The sequence below is a fragment of the Nymphaea colorata genome, chromosome 11, assembly GCF_008831285.2.
Source record: "Nymphaea colorata isolate Beijing-Zhang1983 chromosome 11, ASM883128v2, whole genome shotgun sequence".
NCBI lineage: Eukaryota > Viridiplantae > Streptophyta > Magnoliopsida > Nymphaeales > Nymphaeaceae > Nymphaea > Nymphaea colorata.
Window position 1 is genome coordinate 11,042,192 of NC_045148.1, and position 11,510 is coordinate 11,053,701.

At 41.1% G+C, this 11,510-nt stretch overlaps 2 protein-coding genes across 3 annotated transcripts; both read left to right on the forward strand.

Moving 5' to 3' along the window:
* The first annotated feature begins 445 nt into the window (after nucleotides 1–445).
* LOC116264554 (metal tolerance protein 1-like) lies at nucleotides 446–2,352 on the forward strand. Of its 2 annotated transcripts, none has more exons than XM_031644852.2 (2): nucleotides 446–562; nucleotides 823–2,352. In XM_031644852.2, the coding sequence occupies exon 2, from the start codon at nucleotides 846–848 to the stop codon at nucleotides 2,088–2,090; it is 1,245 nt and encodes a 414-aa protein (XP_031500712.1). In that variant the 5' UTR covers nucleotides 446–562; nucleotides 823–845; the 3' UTR covers nucleotides 2,091–2,352. The 2 variants fall into 2 exon arrangements, with proteins under 2 accessions (XP_031500712.1, XP_031500711.1); XM_031644851.2 differs by having other exon boundaries at nucleotides 490–562; nucleotides 820–2,352.
* Nucleotides 2,353–6,674: 4,322 nt separating this feature from the next.
* On the forward strand, nucleotides 6,675–10,963 carry LOC116263757 (uncharacterized). Its single transcript, XM_031643531.2, has 2 exons — nucleotides 6,675–9,481; nucleotides 10,288–10,963. Exons 1-2 carry the CDS (start codon nucleotides 7,439–7,441, stop codon nucleotides 10,741–10,743), a joined length of 2,499 nt encoding a protein of 832 aa, XP_031499391.1. The 5' UTR covers nucleotides 6,675–7,438; the 3' UTR covers nucleotides 10,744–10,963.
* Nucleotides 10,964–11,510: the final 547 nt, after the last annotated feature.

Sequence of the window (11,510 nt, forward strand, 5' to 3'; positions counted from 1 at the left end):
TCGCACTTTGGATGACTAATTTTTGGATAGTATCTGCTCCAGTAATAAAAAATGGGAGGGACGCCGAGACAGACAGAGACAGAGTGGAGCTTTCTTTCTTTGTGACGTCTTCTCGACGTAAAAACAAAATACAAGTTCAGATAATTGCGTCAAAAAAGCATTTGAAGTCCAATGATTCATCTTTTCTCCGAGATTATTGGTAAGAATGCAGCAAAGTATAACGATGATGGGACATTTAAATTATAAAACGTCAGCCTTAGTTTACTTTAATGGGGCGTTTAAATTATAAAACAACCCTGCCGGGTGTAAGTAGCCAGCTTCGATCATCTATTCTGGCGCTTTCGACCTCATCTTCATCCTCATAACCCTGCAAGGTGTACTTAACCAGCTTCGGTCATCCACTCTGCCACTCTTGACCTTATCTTCATCCTCATGCTCGGTACTGCTTATATATAATTCCAGTTTGTAAACATGGATACTTCACAGTCAGTTTACCTGAAGCATGAGGCTTAACTGTTCTCTTATCATGGCGTAAGATCCGGAAAGGTGGTGTCATGAGAAGGTAGTGATCATGGAATCCCTGCGTACATAATAAGAGAGGAATATCCTTCCTAGTGTGAGAAGAACATTAGATCGATTTTGCGTCTCATAGAAAAGACTGATAATTGTATATGGTTTTCTATTTCGCCTCCTAAATTCGCAACTGTATTAAACATTTAGACCTAGTGTGAGAAAAAACCTATGCAACTTCCCAGTTCTGATATATGGCATCCCTGGTCTGCAATTTAACAATGAACATCTCTCTCTCTCTCTCTCTAGCAGGGTAGATAGTGCCGACGATCAGAATGCTGTCACCAACCACCGACGAAGATCACATACTCGAGGTCATGTCGACGGATGAGCTTCCGCTGGCTGTGCCGGCCAAGGAGGTGAACAAGCAGGCCTGTGGTGGTGCAAGGTGCGGCCTCTCCGACAAAAACAGCCGTTCCGAACACGCTAAGGAGCGGTCCGCCGCCGCGTGGAAGCTCTGGATTGCCATGGTCCTTTGCCTCGTCTTCATGGGAGCAGAAGTCGTCGGAGGGATCAAGGCCAACAGCCTCGCCGTCCTGACCGACGCCGCCCACCTGCTGTCCGACGTCGTTGCCTTCGGCATCTCCCTCTTCTCCCTCTGGGCTTCCGGCTGGGAAGCCACTTACCGCCGGAGCTACGGCTTTTTCCGGGTGGAGATCATAGGCACCTTGGTCTCCATACAGCTCATTTGGCTCATCACCGGCGTCCTGGTTTATGAGGCCATAAACAGGCTCATACACGGCAACAAGGAGGTTAATGGCGGTTTGATGTTCGGTATTGCAGCAGTAGGCTTGGTTGTGAATCTGGTCATGGCTTGCTTGTTAGGACACAGCCACGGACATGGCCATGGCCACGGGCATGGCCATGGACACAACCATGGCCATGGTAAAGACGCCCATGGCCATGGCCACGGACATGGCCATGGACACAACCATGGCCATGGTCAAGACGCCCATGACCATGATCATGATAATGAGGAAGAGGGTGACCACCACCCTGAGCCTAAGGAAGATCCTCATGGATCGAGGAGACTGAACTATGTCGGTGCTGCTACAGAGAGACCGAATGATAAGAAGAAGAAAAGGAGGAATGTGAATGTTCAGAGCGCCTACCTTCATGCCATTGGGGACTCGATTCAGAGCGTCGGGGTGATGATCGGCGGTGCCATCATCTGGTTCAAGCCTGAACTGCGGATCGCCGATCTCATCTGCACCCTCTTCTTCTCGCTTGTCGTTCTGGGGACGACGGTTCGGATGCTGAGGAGCGTCCTGGATGTGCTGATGGAGAGCACGCCGAGGGAAGTGGACGCCAGGAGGCTGGAGAGGGAGATCTGCGAAATGGAGGAGGTGGTGGCCGTTCATGAGCTCCATGTTTGGGGCATCACGGTGGGGAAGATTCTCATGTCTTGCCATGTGAAGATCAAACCAGACGCAGACGCAGACGCTGTCCTCAACAACGTGATTGCTTACATTCGGAAAGAACACAACATCACCCATGTGACCATTCAGATTGAGCGCTAGAAGACGACTATGTCATCGGCGCGGGCTGTTCCTGTTTGGCTTTTGTATATTGTGCAAATCCACCTGCCTTCACAAACGCCCACATTGCGATACATATTTCTTCACCTTTAGCCGACGCTCTTGCTGGCTTTTCATGACGCCGGAATCGTGAAATTTTAGAATTAATATTCTCATCTTTGAACGTAATAATAATTGCATCAAACAAAGAATTTTGGTTCTAGATTTACATGTTCCCTATTGAATAACATTCCCAAGCCAAATACGATTTCCGAATTTTGGAGTTTTTTTTATCTTTTTTTAAAGTACAAGTGATAAAGGTCTTAATCCATGAATTTTAGAATTTTAATTCTTGTTCTATCAAACATGTTATTTTCATTCTGAAATCTCTGAAATCAAAATTATATATTATCAAACAGAAAAAGGCTAGAACTTGAATTTTGATTTCAATTCCAACTTGAGATGGAATAAAAATATGTGCAGAATAGCCATTCCTAGCAATGCCTTCAATTTATTTGATTGCAAAGAACGCACAGATGCATGTATATGATCCAAACAAACATGGTTAATTAGTGTCCCATTTCCTATACAACGAGAAGATTGCTATGTGCACACTCGTGTACAGGAATAATTATGCATGAAGGCAAAATATCCTCCTTTGGATTTTTTACAAAAAAAAAATAATAAAAGGGTAAAAAAATATTATTAAAAATGAAAAGCCTAAAATGCCTATTACTTTATAAAAATTTCACAAACTTGTGCACCGACTTGTGCACACAAGTCAATCCCTATATATAATTATGTTACAAAGTCATGGAGAAATTTTTAGAAACAGAGAAGGGTGACATGGACTATATCATGTGATGAATCTGTTTCAATTTTTGAGTAAAATTCATTATTCAACAAATCATGAATCTGTTTCAAAAATTCATTATTCAGTTTGTAACCAAGTGAAGTGGACTTTACTAGGTTCATGATATAATTTATTATTATAATATAGCAGCACAATTTGATTGATGATCCTTAGTGCAAATTGAAGTCATCTATATTAATAGCCAATTTGCAATTCCAAAGACATGGCCATGCTGGGTTTGTATGAAAAGGACAGCAACTTCTCACCTGAATCATCGGTTTGACTAGCTACAGTACTGATCCAATGCTAGTTAGTTCAATATATCCATGTTTAGGGTTGTCAATGGATCAGATTTGAACCGGACATATCCTTAATCTTATCGGCATCTCAGGTACTCAAATATTTGGACTCAAATTCGGATGCAAATACAAACCAAAAAAAAAAAAAAGTCAGAATTTAAATCCAAAAACTGATTTCATAATCTGGACCGATTGAAATCCAATTTTTAGAATCTGAATCTGAATTCTGAAGTATATAGCGCACTACAAGAAACATGTCATCTACAAGGGGAACAATGTATAGCTAGCCCCGCTAAAGGCAAATCTACGTATACCACTTGTAAAGATCACCGATATCCATAATAAATCCAATAGACGGATATTTGTCACCGGTTTAGATAGCAATAAAATCTTGTCAAATCGTCGGTTGTTTTTCATCTAATCTAGCAAGATTTGTTGTGTTTCATCTATAATGGGAATAATTTGCGGCAGACTAAAGAGAAATATTTATCTACCAACTATGAGATATAGATAATAAATCTAACAAACGACTATTATTAGTAATATAATATATAGCAATAAAATCCCAAAAATTAAATCTTCGGAGGTTTCTAGCAGTATTTAAGATCACTCTACATCCATCACTGCCAACCACTAGATGGTTGTTGACTATTGAATGCAGAGGCGGAGCCAAGGGGGGCTGATAGGGCCCGGCCCGGCTTGCTTCACCCCCTCAAAGCTTTTTTTTTTTTTTAAATTTATATTTTATAAAATTTTATGTATCCTATATAAAAATTTTGGACAATGATATTTCGGTCAATGTCAAAATTTTGAAACAATAATTTGTGTCCCACCTTCCTTACAATGAAAAATTTATGACTCTGCCACTAATTGAACGCACGCTGCACCACGCCAGTAGTCATTGACACTGATTTCATTTCACTTGATTCAGCAACCAATTTTAAGCCAAAGGAACTATGGCAAGCATGTTCGAAAGTATATTTTTTTTAGGCCTTCCAATTTGTATCTTTTCTATTGAATATAACCTTATAATTGACAGATGCAAAATGTTAAGGTTTCTAAGATTAAAAAAATCATAATGCTTGTATGTATAGATTATATATTTATAAAATCTTTAAAAATGATGAACTTGACTTTCTTGACTCATAAACCAAACTCATAAAATTGGTTTTAAATATGGCTTTCATGATTTCTTAATTGATACATCTTGTTGCGTCTTTCGTAAGTCTGGCCTTTCTCCCTTGGCGTGCAAGAAAGCTCTCAATGATTTATACACTAAAATCTCAATAAACTGGACTCAGAGACCCTTTAAACTGAAATTCAAGAGACCGTTCCCCCCCCTGAGTGTATCCCTGCCGAGGCAATGTGGCTAACATCATGTATAAAATTCCGGTGGTGGAGCTTCTTTTCCGCAGACGGCGTCTTGGTCGCACATCGCCGGAGCTAACACAAAGGCGCTGCGTAAGCTCCTTCCAATCTAAGGAGCCAATTTTTCTTAAAAGGAGAGAGAAAAGAGACGAAGAAATTAAGCCCCCTTTATTGGAAGAGAGGACGAGTTCAGGGGTGAAATTCTTCAGGGGTGAGCTGAAATACATGACGCAATTAAAAAATTTTATTTTTTTCAATATAATTTCTTTTTTCATTAACCAGGGTGGGGCCATGGCCTAGGTGGCCCCCCTCCCTCCGCCCATGGATGAGTTCACTTTACCCCCTGTGATGTTTACTCATTTTCTTCTTTTTTTTTATTCAAACAATCAAATTGTTTTAAATGAAAGCGAAAAGGAAAAGGATGAAGAAAAGAGGAAAAAAAAATCAAATGACTAATCATCTTTTTGCTTTTCTCTCTCGCTTTCACTTGAAATAATTTGATTGTTCGAAAAAGATGGAAAAAATGATTATACTTAACACTGGGTGAAATGAACTCGTCCTCTCTTTCAGTAAAGACCACTTAATTTCTTAGTCTTTTTTCTCCCTTTTTTTTTCAAAAAAATGGGGTCTGTGGATTGGAAGCAGCCGACATAGAGAGCGCCTTTGACCCTAACTCCGCCTGTGCCCCAGCCAGACGCCATCCGCCAAAAAGCAGCTCCGCCATATAGTTGAAAGTGCTTAAAAATTGGGGCAGATGCATAAAACCCTGAAATAGCTCTTCATGAATCTATTTTAAATTTTAGGGCACTTTCATTTCAATTATTTTTAAACCATTGTACTTTAAGAATGGTCAGTGGAAATATTTGGATGGATTAAAGCCAGGTGATTGGATTTTGTTCATATCGAATCCAGAAATGTAGTTGAACGTTCTTTGTGATTAGACTTGACAAACTTTTTGTTTCATCTCACTTATATTGTCTCTACTTTAGACCCCAACGCTACTTTGGACTCTGAAGATAGGGAAAAGAGGGGCAGAGTTTCTGCTCGTCGTTGCCTACTAAAACTTAATCTAAAAGCAAAATTCAAATTAATGTGTATCTGCTTCTACCAATTACTCATTTTGACTTCTTAATATCCTGAGATTAGTTAACGAATATAATGATGTAGCTACTTTTAGAGAGAGAGAGAGAGAGATTGTATTGTGGAGATTATTCATGGAAATTAAATTGTATTAACAAATTATGTATACTTTTGATATAATTTTCCGTGTGAAATAGCAATTTATGACATACTTACCAATAATTAATCAACAAAAAATAAGCTAACCAACCTGTTTGATATACAATAAAGAAAATTATGAAAGATTTAGGTGCATTTTTGTCTTGTTTCCAAATTCATAAATGCATTGTCTTTTTTTTGTCAAAAAGAAAATAGCAAAAAAGGCGAGTCAAAAGGCCTTCATGATTAAAAAAAGCATGTCAACCAAAAAAAAGGAAGATTGAGATTTCTGCAAATAAGCAAACGTAATCCGAATCTGGCAGAGTTGGACGTTGAAAAGCCTTAAGTTAAAGAAAGTTTAGGAGTTCAAAGCAGGAGACTTCGCCTTAAAATAGGTGCAATAAGGAGCACGTTTGACTGCCATGGCGTGTTTGATAAGTTCTGAGTCGGATAAATTTTATAGATGTGAAAAATATAGATAAATTAATTAAAAAGTTGAAAAAAATATTTTAAAAAAATTGTTTAAAGTTTAGCGCTCTAAAATCGGCCACCAGAACGAATTCGTTCGTCACCGATTCGATCAGAATCGGCCGAGTCAGGCCGAGTCCGGTAATACTGTTTCATATGACTTTCCTGTCCTTTTAATCAGAACCTCAACCTTGCGACTAGAGACCTACAAAAGTCATATTTCACATTGCACCGTACTGTGTTTATCGAGCTGCCAAACACGCCACTGGAGTGTCAAACTTGCGTTCTGCGTCTCGTTCTTACAAACACGTGAAGGGTGACTCGAGAACATGAAACTCAAGATGCTATGTCCTGAGACGGTCAGTCATGAGACAATTTCCACCGCCATTCAAACACACCCTTGGAGATGACTGCCCCTTAACTGTCTTCATCTTGCACATAAACAAAACGTCTGCACGTTTTGGCTCCTAATTTTTTAGAGAGGACAACCACTTTGACATGTCCTCACCACCACCATTGACGTGCCCCACAAGTTCACCTTGCAAACGACGTCCCACCAAGACCATCATCCCTGTAAGAAATCGCAAGCTCTAATCAATGTCAGCCAGACAATCATGGATCTTCAACCTTTGCCATGGCACGCATTGAAGGCAATTACAGGGAAAGAAGAAAAGCCATATGCAAGACATGGGTGCCAGTGCCACCCGCTGACCGCGCCTCTTCTCCCCACCTCAGAATCACGTTGGATTGATTTGACCTTTCGCCTTCTGGTTGTCTTCTTCCACAGCTAGTTGTACAATTTGATGTCCAGAAAGTAGCTGGCTTGTCGGCGGTTTCATTAACAGATCACTGTGAGTTTCAATTCAACTTGCTACACGCTAAAGTCTTCGCAGCCATAACAAACAACTTCAAGCTGAAGGAAAAGCTCTTGTCATGAATGTTTTCTCCCTTGGGACATTCGAATGCCAGGAGCCATAGGGTGGGTGTCTGCAGCAGAAGCAGTGAATCAAGGGAAGCCTGAGGTAAGGATTGCATTCAGAAAAGAAAAAAAATTCCGCAGAAAGAAAGTTACGAGCCAGAAGATTCAGCATTTTGAAGGTGAACAATTCTAGCTTTTCAATCATCTTTCTGCGTCCTGGAGGTACATGGAGCTTGCTAGTCCAACACCGAGAAATGGGCAGATTGGTAGGCAGATAACAGCAAGCTCAGAGAAAAGCCATGGTTCGATGTTTGAGCCTCAGACAGAACCGGAGAAGGAAACTGGACGGATGCCCACCAGCAGAAGCTTAATACAACCGAGCCATCAAGAAGCACCAGAAAAGAAGCTCACGCTTTTTGCCCTCCGGCTAGCTTTGCTTGAGAAAGCAGCCAGTGGAATTGGTGCTCTCGGTTTTATCTGGGCAACCGTCGTCCTTCTTGGTGGTTTTGCAATCATATTGGAGAGAGTTGATTTCTGGTTTGTCACCGCCATTCTCTTAGTTGAAGGAAGCAGGATTTATAGCCGAAGTCGTGAGCTCGAATGGCAGCGCCAGAGTACATGGTCCATTTCTGATGCAGCAAGGAATAGTTCGCGGGCATTAGTATACGGTTCTGGTCGCCTGGTTCACATGATCAAGGCTCTCTACCTACCAATCACTTCTACCCTTCCATATTTTGCTCGGCAGCCAAAAGTCACCTCCTCTGCACCAGCAGAGCCGCCTCCTGACGATCAAACGCAGATTAAGCCTAGGACATGGACGACATCTGAAGTCCCTCTGCTACCATATGCAGGTTGGGTTTTTGTGTCAAAAAACATCAGCAAACTTCTCTACTGGTTTCAGCTGGCTGCGGCTGTTGCATGTGTAGTGCTTTCATTATTAAGACTATACAGACAAGATTATGGCAATACAGACGCTCGAGAAGTCCAAAACAGGGCGTCTGCATTGAACATATTCTACAGCCTTGCACTAGCAGAAGCCTCAGTGTTTCTGATGGAAAGAGTCTACTGGGAATGGAAGGTGAGCGTCAGGAAATTCCTTGAGCAAGTTAACGAGCAGTGTGGTTTTGGAGACTCTGGAATTGCTTGGATCCGTCGATTTTTCTATGATGCATACTCAAAATGCGTGGAGGGGAGCGTCTTTGATGGCCTGAAAATGGATTTACTGACCTTTGCTTCAGAGCTGCTGCTGTCAAATTCCGTTGAGGAGCAGTTAACAGGTGCCCGCATGCTTGTCAAATTCACAGAAAATGATCGGTTCTCCGCTGATGCCTTTCGAAGGATTGGTACATCAATGCCAGCTATGGAGCGGCTTGTTGAGATGTTGAGCTGGAGGAACCACAGAGAGCAGGAAATCAGGAAGTCGGCAGCCCAAATAGTGTCAAAGATCACTGGTAAAAAGCGGAATTCGCTACGTGTTGCAGGAATTCCTGGTGCCTTGGAGTCCATATCATCACTACTACACATAAAGAATGCCAGACTTTCAGATGACGGGATCCTGCAGAAAGGGATAATTATGGATGAAGGGGACCATGAATTCCATCTTCGAGGCTTGCATATCTTGAAAAAACTTGCCAACGATCATGACAACTGTGGAAAGATTGGTACAACTAGAGGCTTGCTAACGAACATCATCAATTCTACGCATGCTGAAGAAAGGATGTTAAATTTTGGGAGTCCTTCACAAATAATGATAGTGGAGCAATCTCTGAAACTAGTCAAGAAACTGGTAGCAACAACAGGCAGCACCGGAGAAGTTCTGCGGCGGGAGACTTCAAATATCGTCTTCACAATTGGAAATTTGAGGGCTATTCTCAAATATGGGAAGAAACATGACAATCTTCAGTCATTGGCAATGGATATTTTAGCAAATATGGCTCTGGATAAGGGTGCAAGAGAAAAAATAGGAAGAACCGGGGGGATGCTAAACCTACTGTTTGGTATCTTTTTCTTCGAGGAAAATGCAGTTCAGAATGTTGATGTCACTCAGAAGCTGAGCAGCAATGCAGGAGAAGCCTTGGTAATGCTGACACTGGAAAGTCCACAAAACTGTGAGAGGATTATACAACTTGGATCTGTTGGTAAACTGGTTGGCTGTCTTGAGAATACCACATTGCGCAAAAATTCAGCCCGACTTTTGCGAAATCTGTGTGCATATGCAGGACCAGATTTGCAACATAAGCTTGCAGGAATCGCCGAAGCTACGAAAGTTGTAAGTTCAATTCTCTTTGTTATTTTGAATTCGCCTGTCCCGTTGTTGCTTGTACTCAATGTTTATAAACTACCACACTCTGATACATTGGCAAAGGACACCTCCGCATTGGATATATCATATATCCCACTTTCGTAAAGAATTTAGAAATTTTTCTACTCTGTCTCTTTACGGTCATGAAAACTAACAGACATGGAGATTCCCTTAACACAAGTTTGGTATTGAAAGAACTTCGTAATTTTAGCAATCAAAACTAGTAGTGATTGCCAGAACTTTCTTTCATTAGTTGGGAGGTTATCATTAATCTGCTTAGAAATTCATTTTATCCTTTCTTTTTCTCCCTTTTCTGACAGATCTAGAGCCCCTATGCTGAAATTTTCGGCCACCACATCGTTGATGCCTTGACGGTTACTGCTGCTTCCAGGAAAAACCATTTCCAAGTGGTTAACTAAATCAGAATTAAAACTTTGAATAGTGTAGATTAGATATAAGAGTAAAACCTATTTACGAGTTGGAATCACATGAATATCCTGTTCTCTACTAAACAAATCATAAAGACCACATCAGGAAGGAAAGGACATTTTTCAAGTAAATCAGCATTTTCTCCCAATCTTTCTCTTTTATTTCTGATATAAGGTTCATATAACGTACACAAGCTAATGAACCTTAAAATGTCATTTTACTGCTTGGACAACCAAATATATCCTGGAGAAAATCGTAGACAGATAATCTTTGATCTGTGTTTTTTTTTTTTTTTCTCCTCATGAATCAAAACTTATGTTCTTATCTCTTTCTAAATGTCTAAGGTATTGAAGGACATAATGTCAGAAGAAGAGAAATGTTTAGAAGTTGCGATCGGACTGGCTGCCCAAGTGCTCAGGTTCACAAATGCTTCGGAGTTTCACGATGCACTTGCATGGGCAGGAACAGAGATGTCAGAACTAGCAGCAAAATTAGTGCAAATTTTACGAAACGACCCAAATCCCTCAGTCAAGGTACCAAGGATGAGAAGGTTCGTGGTAGAGCTGGTGATAACAATGATGCAGGTGGAGACGCAAAGCAGAGAACTGTTCAAGAAGCTTGAATTGGAGAAAGAGCTCAAATGTGTTCTAGAGACCACTTCAGAACTTGAATGCTTCAACGTTTTCTCAGGCAGTGTAGGCCTGAGCCCACATACCACTACTCTTCACTCACTTGTAGATACGGCACACGAACTGCTGAACAATGTCTCATCTCACAATACCGCAGAATCAGGATGGTAAAGGAGGTGTATTTATTTGCAGAGACAAACAAGAAATTCGATTTGTTATGCAGCCGAGGAATTCAAGTTACCTTGTCTTTCAATATGCAAAGTACTTGTTACAAATTAGAACTCAATCAGTTTGTGTAGAGGGGCTTGAGTATTTTTTTACCTGAACAAATAAATGATTGAACAAACACATCATCTTATGATGGCAATGCCACACATCATTCTTCTTTCTATGGCATGAGATAGATAAGAAATGCTTCATGATGAGTAATGTCTGAAACTCGAAAAGAATTACTACCGTGCTTGTTTAACCCTCCAGACATGCGTTCACATCTCACAAGCATATGAAGGTTCATTGCTACATGGGTGTGAGCAAATGACGCAAACTTGAACAGGATTGATTGAAATAATATGAACCCGAGTCGGACGAGTGGAAGGTGTGAGATCTTCCCACAAATCCACTGACATGAGGTTTCATTCTCTTAAGCCAATCATGAGTGGAATGGTTAGCTGATCCACTTCCCCCTCCCCAATCGTGCGGAGAAGCTTTTGCCGCAAGAAGCAGGGAACAAATTACTTTGAAAAACTAAAAGGCGCCATTACCTTCAGCGTTGAGAACTTCAGACCAGTCAGGTCTTCAGAATGAAGAAGCTCGAACGACTGGGCCCTTCTGGCGGTCCAGATTATTTAGTTCTTCAGACTGAAGAGCGCAACACCAACTCATCCTCCAAGCTTTCGCAGCGTCATGAATCGCACCAATCTCGAGAGTTCAGAGAAGCA